At 60.8% G+C, this 13,658-nt stretch overlaps 2 protein-coding genes across 2 annotated transcripts; both read right to left on the bottom strand.

The window, feature by feature from the left end:
* Positions 1-1,609: 1,609 nt before the first annotated feature.
* BBLN (bublin coiled coil protein) lies at positions 1,610-4,973 on the bottom strand. The gene is made up of 2 exons (XM_056108828.1): positions 4,761-4,973; positions 1,610-1,898 (listed from the first exon to the last, which is right to left on the bottom strand). The coding sequence occupies exons 1-2, from the start codon at positions 4,837-4,839 to the stop codon at positions 1,726-1,728; spliced, it is 252 nt and encodes an 83-aa protein (XP_055964803.1). The 5' UTR covers positions 4,840-4,973; the 3' UTR covers positions 1,610-1,725.
* Positions 4,974-7,850: 2,877 nt separating this feature from the next.
* LCN2 (lipocalin 2) lies at positions 7,851-12,502 on the bottom strand. Its single transcript, XM_056108821.1, has 6 exons — positions 12,294-12,502; positions 10,456-10,592; positions 9,260-9,339; positions 9,003-9,125; positions 8,548-8,649; positions 7,851-8,048 (listed from the first exon to the last, which is right to left on the bottom strand). The coding sequence occupies exons 1-6, from the start codon at positions 12,432-12,434 to the stop codon at positions 8,032-8,034; spliced, it is 600 nt and encodes a 199-aa protein (XP_055964796.1). The 5' UTR covers positions 12,435-12,502; the 3' UTR covers positions 7,851-8,031.
* Between the last annotated feature and the right edge of the window lie 1,156 nt (positions 12,503-13,658).

Genomic DNA, 13,658 nt, shown 5'->3' with positions numbered 1-13,658 from the left:
CCGAAGCCCGACTCTCCAGGGTGCACAGTTCCCAGGACAGGGGGTGCCTCCCCTTGCAGTTTCCCCGGGTTGAGTCAGGCTGGGGAAGTGCCTTCAAGACAGATCTGCAGGGACATAGCTCGAGGCTAAGGCCCTAGGCAAGGCCTGTGCTGGGTCAGATCAGGTCCAAACCAGTGTGGGCCCCCCCCACCTCCCGGTATCTCCCGTGCAGCGTTGCAGGCCCCTGAGACTGCCTGGGTGGCCGATGCAGTGAACTGCCGACACAGTTGGCCCAGGCTGCTGCGTCAGACCAGCAGCTGCATCTCATCACCCCAGGTGACAGGAAGAAGGAGCCCTGCAAAGGCCGGAGACCCCGGAGGCCAGTGACCAGCTCTGAGGGGAGGGGGAGGGGCTACACTTGCTCACGGGCATGCGGCTCTGACTCACTGGTGGGTGCTCTGAGACGGCTCCTCTGCGGGAGGCCGGGCTGCCCTTCACAAAGCTCTGCTGCTTCCCCATGTTATTTCTCTTTTTATTATTTTTGGGTCACACCAGGCAATGCTCAGGGGTTACTCCTGGCTCCATACTCAGGAATTACTCGTGGCAGGGATGGGATGCCACATGCAAGGCAAGTGCCCTGCTGGCTGGACCATACTCTGGCTATCCCATTTTGTTTACTTATCAGAGGGGGAAATGCTTGGGCCGCATCCGGCTCTGCTCAGGAGTGGCCCCTGGTGGTGCTCGGGGACCTCACGCAGGGCCAGGGATCAAACCAGGGTCAGCTGCATGCAAGACAAGTGTCTTATCCTGCTGTGTTGTCTTCAGCTCCTAGACCCCCAATTTATTTATTATTTTTGGTTTGTGGCCCCAAAAAAGTTTCTGGCAGTACTTAGGGGTTAGTCCTGGCAAGCTTGGGGTGCCAGGAATCAACCCAGGACAACTGCATGCAAGGCAAACACCTTACCCGCTGTACTATCGCTTCGGCCCCTCCATTTCTTTTTTATGTTCAATTTTATTTCCGGTTTTTGACACTGCGTGACTGAGTTTCATGCGTAACTAACTCCAGCATTAGCCTCCACCAGTGCCTGCTTTCCTCACCACTGCTCCAGTGCCTCCAACTTCCCTATTTCATTTTTTTTTGGGGGGAGGCACACCTGGCAGTGCTCAGAGTCTTACTCCTGGTTCTGTGCTCAGAGTGTTATTCCTGGTTCTGCGCTCAAGGATTGCTCCTGGTGGGGGACCGGAAGTGGTACTGGGGGGTCAGATCTGGGTTGACCGTGTGGAAGGCCAGCGTGCTTCTATCATATCAGCTCCCACTTCCTCTGTCTTAGAGGTACACAGGTCAGCCCTGTTGATGAGTTGGGGAAAGCAAGGCTGAGATGGGAAGGCAGTGGTGGCCCAGGCTCACAGCCATGTTCGGTGCACCCAGAGAGGCCGAGTGCATTAGGGAGGGTCACACAGCGGACGGTGCCATCTCGGCTGGGAGCAAAACCTGTGAGGAGGACACTGCCTCAGCCACCCATTCTGCGTTTGAAAGGGCACAAGAAGGCCAAGAAGCCCCGCACCCCCCAGGCCCCTCCTGCCCCCACCCCCAGCCCCTGGGGGTACAGAGGGTCAAGAAAGAGGGTGGTGATGTCAGAGATCTGTTTAATGCGGGCACTCAGGCCCGGGCAGAGTGGGCTGCGCCCCAGAGACAGGCAGGCGGGGAACTAACTGGTGGGTGGGCCGCGGCGGCCCTTGCTGGGCCTAGGAGCGCGCTTCCCCCGGGCTCTCGCTGAGCTGCTGCTGGAACTCCAGGCGCGCCTGCCGGTTGGACTCCAGCAGCTCCTGCAGGCGCGCGTGCAGGTGGTCGTTCTTCTCCTCCAGGTGGTCCAGGCACGAGTTGATCTGGTCCAGCATGGAGTTGATGGCCGCGTACTCTGGGAGGAGAGAGGCGCCCACAGTCCCCTGTCTCTGGGGGCTCGGGCTGCCCCCCCAGCCACCCCCAGTCTGCCTCCAAGGGGGTTTGGAGTCCCCTTCCCCATTTTTCCTGGGTGGGGCCACACCCAGTCGTGCTCGGCGCTTACTCCTGGCTCTGTGCTCGGGGATCACTCTTGGTGGTGCTCAGAGGGACCCCTATGTGAGGCTGGGGCTTAGGCTCATGCAAGGCGAGCACCCTCCTCTCCATACTGTCACCCCCCACCCCCCAGCCTCTCCCTTTCTCTCCCTGGGCCTCAGTGTCACCATCCGAGAAGTGGGTGTATGCTCAGGGAAAAGAGGCTGGGGAAAGGGTTCAAGGCGTGTCCACCCTTTATTCCTCTTTTGTTTTGTCTTTGGACGATACCCGATGGTGCTCAGGGCTCACTTACTCCTGGCTCTGTGCTCCAGGATCACTCCTGGTGGCGCTCGGGAGACCCTATGGGGTGCTGGTGATCGAACCCGGGTTGCCATGTGCGAGGCAAGCACCATCCCCACTGCCCTGTCTCTCCAGCCCCTCCTGGGGATGCTCACACGAAGGGTCTCCGGACGCCCCCCCAGGCTCACATCTCCTCTGCTGTCCTTTGCTGCTGGGATCAGCTTCCGGAGCCAGGCCCTGCCCTGCCGGCCCACGCTGAAGCCTCCAAGCTGTGGCTGTGTCCTGGCCTCTCGCCCTGGGCCCCGCCTGCCGCAGCCTCCCTCCACCCCCCCAGGCCTCTGAGCCTGCATGTATCACCTGCAAATGTCCCCACAGAGCCTCACTGGTGCCCCAGACCGGGCCATGTCCTGTTCCTGAGTCCCCTGCCCCTCACCTCTGCAGCCCCCCTGCACTGTGAGATGGGGGAGAGGGATGGCTGCAGTCACTGCTCTATTCCCAGTGCCCTCACTCACAGTATCTGTTAAGTGAATGAATGAATGAATGAAGCCTTTGCCTCTCCCTGTCCCCTCAGACCCTAACAGTCATTCAAGAAACAGCTCAGAAATGCCTCCTCTTCCAAGAAGCCTGCCTTGGTTTCCACTAGAAACCTTTAGTTCCCTCCCCCACAGCCACTCCTGACCTACCCCTCAGCCCAAGGTCCCTCAGGTCCCAAGGTCTGGGCCTGTGCCCACTGCGGGATCCAGCTCCGAGCCAGCCTGTGACTCACTCAAACCCTCAGCCAGTCACCAAGCTTGGGTCCAGCTGGCTGAATCTGCACAAGGCCAGGGTCGGAGGAGCGTGCCTGGGCCTTGGGGGTGACTGTGTCTGGGGAGAGCACCCAGGCCCCAAACTGGCACATCTCTCGAAGGGCAGAGACCCCTCAAAAGCTTGATGAATCTTAAGCATCTACCTGCACTGGGGTACAAATGGGAAAAGCGGCCAGTCCTGCAGCTGAGCGGGAGCCCGGGCACTGGGTCTTGGTCCCAGCTCGGCCTCCGACAGCAAGTTACCCCACCTGTCTGGAAAGCGGGGGGTCACTGGGCCACGGTGAGGAGGAGTCCGACGGTGAAGAAGCCTGAAAGGACTGGCCTGGCCGTACAGGTCACCGGCCAGGGCCTCACTAACCTTCACATGCTGGGTCAGAAGCAGAGACTGTCGGCTGATACACCCCAGGGGCGGGCTTGATCTGTGCTAAGGGCGGTTCTCAGTTCCCCTATCTGCTTTCCCTAGCCTTGCCTGTTCCTGATGGCCCCTTCACGGCTACCACACACATACCTCTGGCCACTGGCCACCAGCGGTGCCCATGGCAGACCCACCAACACCCCCTCTTAGCCAGTCTCTGTCCCTTATTTAGTAGAAGCTGGGTGGTGGAGTGTTCAACCCTTCCAAGACCACGGTGACATGAGTCGTGGGTATACAACTCTGACTAGACTGAACCCCACTGGCTGGGACTTGTTTTGTTCAGGTACTCAGAGGTACTCAGGGGCTACTCCTAGTTCAGAGATTACTACTGAGGGTGCTTAGGGGATCTTATGTGGCGCCTGGGATTTGAACAAGTCAGTAGGATGCAAGATTATAGCACCTGAACTCCTGTCCTATGTCGCTAGCCCCAGAAGGAGCCCCGTCAAAGAGGTCAATTACAGGGCTGTGAATTTCAGCCAAACCTATAGAACAGACTCCCTATTTTAGACCACGTTCCACTGGGCCTGGCCTTCCGATAAATGAATTACCCTTATTATACTAGGGAGGATAATAACCTCCCGATAAATGAATTAGCCTTATTATACGAGGGAGGATAATAACCACTTCCTAAACATCTGCACGTAGGAACCCACTACATATTTTTCACGCATCTTCCATCTCATCCTGACACATCTCAAACGCAGGAGGTACCGCATCACGATGCTTATTTTGCAGAGAACCAGGCTGGAGACGGGGAGGTGGGAGCTAGCGGCTGCCTCGGTACACTCCCCGCAATCCCCCACCCCTGACGGCAGCTTCACAGGCAGAGCACGCTGGTCTCAAGGCTGCGGCTAGTCGTGCAAAGGTGGGCCGGAGACGCTGACTCAGCAGGGTGGGCGTGGCCCTCCCAGAAAGCGCCCACTCCCCTCTCCAAGTCAAAACGTCCTAGCCAGCCTGCCGGGAGGCCCCTCTGCACTGCGGTGCGAGCAAACCCCAAAAGGCCGAGCACCCCTGCAGCCCACAGTCCTCCGAGGCTGCCGTTCCCAGGGACCCACGGGCCGGTGCTCGCCCTGAGCCCCGAGAAGGCGCCTGCAGCTCGCAGCTCGCCGCTGGTCGGGGGCGGGGCGGGCTCTGCGGAACCTCCACTCCCGCACCGCGGCCCTGTCCCGCTTCCCGGGAGGGCGCCCCGAGAGAGCAACGGTCGCGTCGGCAGCCCGCCGGTCACCTGCTTCCCCGAAGCTGTCGTCCTCGCCTTCCACGTCCGCCTCCACCGGCATGCCCAGGTCCCCGTTGGGGCCCGACATTGCGTGCTTGTGCGCCGGAAGGGCCTCGCGACGCCGGAACGAGGCGACTGTCGCGCCCACTGCCCGCGCCGGGCGGAAAGCAGATGCGGTGGACCGGCCGCGGGACCGGAAGGGCGGGACGCCGCGGCGGGACTCAAGCTGGCGCGCGGTCCCGCCCCCAAAGAGGAGGTGCAAGGATCACGCCCCCATCCGCCTTCCAACCCCGCCTCCAGACCCGGGCCACGCCCCCGACGCCTTCCAATCCCGCCTCCGGACGCGGGCCACGCCCCAGACGCCTTCCAATCCCGCCTCCGGACGCGGGCCACGCCCCCATCCGCCTTCCAACCCCGCCTCCAGACCCGGGCCACGCCCCAGACGCCTTCCAATCCCGCCTCCGGACGCGGGCCACGCCCCCGACGCCTTCCAATCCCGCCTCCGGACGCGGGCCACGCCCCCAGACGCCTTCCAACCCCGCCTCCAGACCCGGGCCACGCCCCAGACGCCTTTCAACCCCGCCTCCAGACCCAGGCCACGCCCCCGACGCCTTCCAATCCCGCCTCCGGACGCGGGCCACGCCCCAGACGCCTTCCAATCCCGCCTCCGGACGCGGGCCACGCCCCCATCCGCCTTCCAACCCCGCCTCCAGACCCGGGCCACGCCCCAGACGCCTTCCAATCCCGCCTCCGGACGCGGGCCACGCCCCCGACGCCTTCCAATCCCGCCTCCGGACGCGGGCCACGCCCCCAGACGCCTTCCAACCCCGCCTCCAGACCCGGGCCACGCCCCAGACGCCTTTCAACCCCGCCTCCAGACCCAGGCCACGCCCCAGACGCCTTCCAATTCCGCCTCCAGACCAGGGACACGCCCCAGCAGTCTTCCAATCCCACCTCCTGACCCGGGCCACGCCCCAGACGCCTTTCAACCCCGCCTCCAGACCCAGGCCACGCCCCAGACGCCTTCCAATTCCGCCTCCAGACCAGGGACACGCCCCAGCAGTCTTCCAATCCCACCTCCTGACCCGGGCCACGCCCTCATTAGCTTTCCAATCCCGCCTCCAGACCCGGGCCACGCCCCCGACGCCTTCCAATCCCGCCTCCGGACGCGGGCCACGCCCCCGACGCCTTCCAATCCCGCCTCCGGACGCGGGCCACGCCCCCAGACGCCTTCCAACCCCGCCTCCAGACCCAGGCCACGCCCCAGACGCCTTTCAACCCCGCCTCCAGACCCAGGCCACGCCCCAGACGCCTTCCAACCCCGCCTCCAGACCAGGGACACGCCCCAGCAGTCTTCCAATCCCACCTCCTGACCTGGGCCACGCCCCCATTAGTCTTCCCATTCCGCCTCCAGGTCCTGGCCACGGCCCCGCCCAATTCTCACTCTTCCTCCCCTACTCTGCCCCCGCCCCCGCCCCACCTCAACCCGAAGCCCCGCCCTCTTCTGCTTAGGCTCCGCCCCCAAGGACAGAGCTCCGCCCAAATCTCGCGTCTTCTCCACTAGGCAAGCGGAGAGAGGTCGGCCCCGCCCCACCTCCAGGCTCCTCCTCCAGGGTCCCGCCCACTTCCCTAGCCCAGAGTCTCTCCCCGGCTCCAGACTGTCCGGCTGTCCAAGGAGATTCTAGCCCTCCGTGGCTGGGCACCTCCAGGTTGTAGCCGACTCCTCCGCGGGGACAAAATACATGTAGTTGTTGTTTTGCTTTGTTTTTTACTTTGTTTTTTGGGTCACACCCAGCAGTGCTCAAGGGCTTACTCCCGGTACTAAGGGATCTCTTCTGGTGGCGCTCAGGGGGACCCTATGGGATGCCGAGGATTGAACCCAGGTCGGTTTGTGCGAGGTAAATGCTTTGTACTATCACTCCAGCCCCTGGTCTCACATCTGTGACTGCCTTTCTCCTTGGCCCTCTGTCCTTCAGGGGACAAGCCAGAGCTCAGAAAGACGCCCATGCCTTGTGTCCACATCAGTGACCCATGCTCTGCTGTCTCTGTGCCACCTCTGGACACGAGGTCTGTGCCCATCTGGGGACAGGGAGTCATCCTCTCTCTCTGGGCTGGTGAAAAGCCATGGTCCCAGTAAGACTCTCCAAGAACCAGCCCTGCCCAGGGAGACAGCCCGCCCAGTCCTCCTTATTTAGAGTCTGTCCCCATCATGGGGACCAGGCAGAGGGACTCTTTAGCTTTGAACTGGTCTGTACCCCGATGGAGAACTGGGCAGGGCTGGCCGCACCATGCGAGGCCCACATCAAGGCTAGCATCTCCAAAAAAATTTCAAGGACTGAACCCTGAACCCCAATCAGCTGACTGGTGCAGTCTGACGCTGGGCAGAGGGGGAGGGGGAAGGGGGAGGGAGCAGGAGGAACTGGAACCAGTCAAAGCCTCATTTCTCACCCCATTAAGGATGGAGAGCAGGCAGGGGCCCCCTTCCTGGGATGCCCTTTCATTTCTTTGGAGGGGTCACCCTCGGTGGTGCTCAGGGGTCACTTCTAGTTCTTCACTCGGGAAGCAATCATGGCAGTGCTTGGGGGACCATAGGAGACGCTGGGGATCGAACCCAGGTCAGCTGCAAGCAAGGCAAACACCCTACACACTGTACTATCACTCTCCAGGTGAGCCCTTGCTTTAGCTCAAAGGCTAGAGCTTGCCTGAACCTTCCTCTCAGATCAGAGCCCGCAGGAAGAGCCCAGGAAAACTGCAACCTGGGAGACTGTACCTAACCCTGCCCCCAGCCCTCCATCACCAGCCAGGCCTGGAATGTTTATTTCGAATATCCACAAGGATCCTGGGAGCACCTCAGCCCCCAGTTCCCTCCAGCTCCCGGGTTCTGGTTGGCCCAGGGCTGTAGGACCAGAACGAACAGGCACCGGGGGGTCAGGTGTGGGTGTGTGGCATGGCCCCATCCCCCCAATCATGCTGGCCAGGTTACTGCACATTGGGGGTATGGGTCAGGGCGGGGCTGGGGTCTTGGCCCAACACCCCCCCACCCCGTGACCTGTTCTCTGCTTGGCCCAGGAGTCAAGGAGCAGACGGGGTGCATGGGCACATGTTTATTTAGCAGGCGAGGGGGGCGGTCAGTAGTGCTGAGGGGAGCACGGGCCTGGGAGCACGGTGGTGGCATGTGGCTGAGGCTGGCGGGAGGAAGACAGGACCGGGTGGACAGACAGGAGGGGGAGGGCAAAAGTGGGCCCCCTGGCTCCCTTCAGCCTGGTCCTGCTTTTACTCCTTAATCGATGCACTGATCTGGGGGAGAAAGTGGGTGGGGTGAGTTGTGACCCCTGAGAACCAGGCTCCAGCTTGAGAGCAGACCCGAGAACCCCTAAAGGGAACTGGGAAAAAATACCTGACATGAATAGGCCGGGGGTACCCCGACTCCAGAGGGAGCGAGTGAGGCCAGGACACCCTGGCCACACGTGCAGCATTACCCGTGGGGCCCCGAAGCCCCTCAGCACTAGGGAGCAAAGTGGTCCGAGAACCAAGCTGGAGGTGATGCAAAGATTCAGGAGGTGGCCTCGGCCAGCGTGGGTCTGGGCACTGAGGGGCAGTGGCCCTGGCCAGTGCGACCTCTAACCCCCTTTCCCACCTGGACACACCTGGGCTCACTGCCAGGGAGTGGGGCCCAGGATCTTACTGAACCCAAGATGCTGCCGGGGGCATCTGAGCCCAGAGCAGGGGTGCAGTCTCTCCCCACCTACACCAGGGGCGTGGGCATCACCCATACCCCCCTCCTGCCCTCCATTACCATTGGGGACCAGAAAGACGATGTTGTTGTCTCTGAGGCCAAGGGATTTGGCGAAAAGGATGAAATTGTCCTTCAGCTCAGGCTTCAGCAGTTTGTTCCGCCCTGTGTGTGACCAAGAAAGTCCCGTGAGCACTGAGAACCGTCCTTACTCAGAGTCTCCCTCTCCCTGCACCTGGGCCCCCCCCCCCCCCCAGAGCAGAGCTGCAGCCACACTAGGCCTCGGGGTGTGGGAGGGGACGATCCTTTTCTCCCCAGCCTGAGAGTCACCCTGAGGGTGGGGCACCCATTGTAAAGGGTCACCCTGAGAGGGGGGAGCACTTACCAGAGAGGATCACCCCAAGAGTAGGGGGAGCTCCAGAGAGGGCCCCCTTGGGGAAGCACCCACCATCCAGAGTCATCCTGAGAATGAGGGGGCACCCATAGAGGGTCGCCCCGAGAGTGAGGGGAGTACCCACCGTAGAGGGTGACCTTGAAGTGCTCCCTGTGGTCCCTGCCCACTTTCTTGAAGAACACCATGGCTGTCTCGTTGTAGTCCGTGGACACCACACGCACGGTGTAGCTCAGCAGCTGGGGGTAGTCTGGGGGGGGACACGTGCATAGTTGGCTCAGCCGGGCGGGAGGAAGCAGCCCCCCACACCAGCATCTCTGCAAAGCCCCCCACCAGGAAGAGCATCCCTGCCCCCAATCTGAGGCCTCCTCGCCCAGAACTCACTTTGGATGTTGCCCAGGTTGAACTGGCCAGGCTGGAAGCTGGGCTCGAAGGTTCTGACCCAGATATCACAGTGCTCCTCCCTGAGGATGGGGGAGGGAGAGGGAGGGCACTCAGGCCAGGGGGGCCCTGGAAGGGGCAGAAGGCTGAGGCCCAAGACAACCCACCCCCTCCGTCTCCCGTCAGAGCCCCTCGAGGCCCACCCTGCCTGCTCGGCCCTCGGCACCGCTGCCTGCTGACTCCTGATGCCTCCATGCCTGGCATTTCCTCCTTCCAGTCTCATCTCCCCCTAACTCTGACCGCTCACCTGCGCCACGCCCTGTACCTGGGCACCCCAGAACCCTTCTCCCCAAACCTGTTCCTGCTCCTTGCTCCAGCCGCACTCCCGGTGCCAGAGCCCAGCATGAGTGGCCCGGCTCCCCCTGCCTCTTCCTCTTCTCTGCACCCCCTTCCCAGGACCCTCCCAGCTGGGAGCCTGCGGCTGGCCAGCGTGGTGGTCCCTGGGTTCTGTGGCTAGAACCTCCTCTGAGGCTCAAGGGCTCCTCCAGGGCCCAGCCCCAGCCTGACCCCCTGAGCCCTCTGCCTGTTTCCTGATGCCAGTCTGTCCCCCAGTTCCGCTTTTGTGCTGGAGGGACTAAGGACTGCTGCTTGAAGAACCGAGGGAGGGAACAAATGACTGAACAAGTGAGAGAATGAGTGAGTGAGTGAATGAACAAATAAATGAGTGAATTAGTAAGAAAACAAGCAAATCACTGACTAAATAAGTGAATAAGTGAACATATAAGTGAGTGAATCAGTGAGTGAATAAACAAGTGAATGAGTGAAGAAATAAATGAGTAAAGGAGTAAGTGACAATGAGTGAGTGAGTGAGTGAATGAGGGGTTGGAGTGATAGTGTTTGCCTTGCATGTGGCCGACACAGGTTCGATTCCCAGCATCCCATCTGGTCTCCCGAGCACCGCCAGGAGTAACTCCTGAGTGCAGAGCCAGGAGTAACCCCTGTGCATCGCCGGGGGTGACCCAAAAAGAAAAAAAAAAGAGCGAGTGAATGAATGAGTGAGTGAATGAGTGAGTGAGTGAATGAGTGAGTGAGTGAGCAACCCCAGCAGGGCAGAGGCGGCGTCCTCCCTCCCTTGGGCCCCGGCTGTGACATCAGCCCTCCTTCGCGGTCCCGGGGGCCCGTCCCGCAGAGGGGCTCACCGCTGCAGGATGGAAGTGACGTTGTAGCTGCCGTCGTCCTCCAGCTCGTAGACGGTGGCGTACATCTTAGTCTGGTTTTCAGTTTCTTTGTGGACGTTGTTCCCCGCCAGACCCACCACGTACCACTTCCCCTGGAACTGCAGGGCAGCGATGGCAGGCTCTCAGCTGCCAGCGTCGCAGGAAGCAACAGCCCGCACCTGCTCGGCTGTCCCGTGGGCGCCGCTCAATGGGCAGCAGGGCCTCACCGGGCATCGGGGCTGGCACTGATGGGGCTGGGAGCCATGGGCCCGGGAGGGGCCCCGGCTCTGGCAGGAAGGGGTGCCCCACTGAGCAGGGAGCCTGAAGGAGGTGCTGAAATGGGTGCTGTGGGGACTCGGGGCCCTCACAGAGGACACCAGTTTCAGGTTGGGGACAAAGGGGAACATGAGGTGCAGATTCCATCAGGGACCCAAGGACAGACTGAGCCTCAGCTGGGGATCAGGGGTTCCCCAAGTCCCATCCTTCTTCCTCCCCCTTCTTTTATTTATTTATTTTTTGTGCTTTTTGGGTCACACCCAGCGATGCTCAGGGGTTCCTCTTGGCTCTGCGCTCAGGAATTATTCCTGGCGGTGCTCGGGGGATCATATGAGATACTAGGGATCGAACCTGAGTTGGCTGCGTGCAAGGCAAACGCCCTACCTGCTGTGCTATCGCTCCTAAGACTATTAAACTTTTAAAAAATTATTTAATCAAAGAACCATGATGGGGGGCTGGAGAGATAGCACAGCGGGTAGGGCGTTTGCCTTGCACGCGGCCGACCCGGGTTCGATTCCCAGCATCCCATATGGTCCCCTGAGCACCGCCAGGAGTAACTCCTGAGTGCAGAGCCAGGAGTAACCCCTGTGCATCGCCAGGTGTGACCCAAAAAGCAATAAATAAATAAATAAATAAATAAAAACAAAGAACCATGATGGAAAAAGTTATTGACAGTTGAGTCTTGGGCTTAAAATATCCCAACACCAATCTTGCCCTCCCTTCCTTCCCTGGTGTTCCCTTGCTCCCTCCTCCCCACACACCCCACTGTTAAAAAAATTTGTGGGGCTGGAGCGATAGCACAGAGCATAGGGCGTTTGCCTTGCATGCTGCCGACCCGGGTTCGATTCCCAGCATCCCATCTGGTCCCCTGCGAACCGCCAGGAGTAATTCCTTAGTGCGTGAGCCAGGAGAAACCCCTGTGCAAAGCCGGGTGTGACCCAAACAGAAAAAAAAAAAAAGTTTTGTAAAGGGTTGCAGCCAGTCCGGCCGAGCCGGGTTCGATTCCTCCGCCCCTCTCGGAGAGCCCGGCAAGCTACCAAGAGTATCTCGCCTGCACGGCAAAGCCTGGCATGACATATCCAATATTCAATATTGAATATATATGAATATATATTCAATATGACAAACATAGTAACAGCAAGTCTCAAAAAAATGGAGATGTTACTGGGCCCCCTCGAGCAAATCGATGAACTACAGGAGGACAGTGTTTGTTTTGTTTTGTAAAGGGTCCTGACCTAGTGAGGCTTGGGGGTTGGGGGGCCATGCAAGGCCGGGGATCAAACTCAGAGCCCTGGACCTGTTGTGTGGCAGGACTCACCCCTATGCCCTTGCCTTTTATTTTGTTTGTACTATTTTGTGGATTTTTTTTGGGCGGGGTCACTCCTGATTCTGCGCTCAGGGCCACTCCTGGCAGGGCTCAGAGGGCTGCAGGGGACAGACCCCTGGACACCTGCAATGCAAGGCAAGCGCTGTCCCCTCTGGCCATCCCTTCACTGTCTCCCCATGCCCCCCCCTCCTTCCTGGACCGCCCACTGGCCTCTCACCTGGTCATCCTCGAAGTCGGGCTGCAGAGGGATCTTGAGCAGGGACGGAGCCGGGACCCGGTCCGGCTGGGAGGGGGGCTTGGCCTGGACCTGCAGGGCCCCCAGCAGGGCGAGGCCCCACCACAGCACACACCGGGGCATGGTCAGCGCGGGGCAGAGGCGGGCACTGCTGCGGCAGCAGCTGCTGCGTCCTGCGGGCCGGAGGGGGTGGGGTGTGGGCAGTGCGGAGCTGGCCTGGGAGCCCTATTTATGGGGCCCCACCTGGACACCAGCCAGCCACTCAGAGCGGATGATTCACCCTTTGCCAAATCCAGGAAGGGTGAGGCAACTCCCAGCAACTCCTGCGGAGCGGAAACACTTGGCAAGATTTCCAACCCCCTCACCCCCACCCCCCCACCCTGACCGGGATGGTGCAAGGAGAGAGCGAGAGGGCAGGAAAGAAGTGGGGGTGACTTGGGGTTCTGGGGCTCTGGTGACAGGGGCGTGGGGCTGCTGGTCCCCTGCTGCCCAGGGCTTTTCTTCCCTGCCCCGCGGGCCAGGTCAGGCCCTTCCCTCCCACACCATTCGCGCTGGGAATGCGGCAGCCCAACTGGCCAGAGGTGCTTCCTGGGTCTCGGAGGGGCCAGAAGGGTGGGGCAGCCAGTGGACATTCCCAGGAGGGAAGGACACCCCAGGCCAGGCCCTCTGCATCCCCTTTGCTGCCTGGACCCAGTGCAAGCACAGGCTGGGATGAAGCCAGACCCAGCTTCCTGCTGGGATGTGGGTGGGGAGGCGGCTGGCACCCATCCCAGAGGGGCTGACAGGAACAAGCTTCATTTTTTAGAAACCCCACAGGGTGCTTCGGGTCAGGGCCTTGACCTTTATTTACTTTTTTTTTTTTTGCTTTTTGGGTCACACCCGGCGATGCTCAGGGGTTACTCCTGGCTCTGCACTCAGGAATCACTCCTGGCGGTGCTCAGGGGACCATATGGGATGCTGGGAATCGAACCCGGGTTGGCCGCGTGCAAGGCAAACGCCCTCCCCGCTGTGCTATCTCTCCAGCCCCCTTGACCTTTATTTTGCATAACCCTGGACCACATTGACAAGCTCTGGCCATGCCTTGGGCTCCTGGGCCGACTCCCAGCAGGCTCGGCCATGAGCACTGAGCACTGAGCACCACACCATAGGGGGACTTCATCAGGCAGGCTGGGGTCTACAGGATGGTGCCAGGGAGGGAGTTTGCTGGTGCTGCCCAGAGTCTGCCCACTTTCTTGGGGAAGAAGATGGGCACGGCCTGGGCACTCTATGTGGCCCCAAAATCTCAGGGGGTGCCCACACCTGTGACTGCACTGGGCACCACTCTGAGCTTAAAAGGTATTGGTTGGC

Source organism: Sorex fumeus, unplaced genomic scaffold, assembly GCF_029834395.1.
Source record: "Sorex fumeus unplaced genomic scaffold, SorFum_2.1 ptg000233l, whole genome shotgun sequence".
Taxonomy (NCBI): domain Eukaryota; kingdom Metazoa; phylum Chordata; class Mammalia; order Eulipotyphla; family Soricidae; genus Sorex; species Sorex fumeus.
The sequence above is the reverse complement of the archived record's forward strand: the minus strand, read 5'-3'. Positions and strand labels throughout refer to the sequence as shown.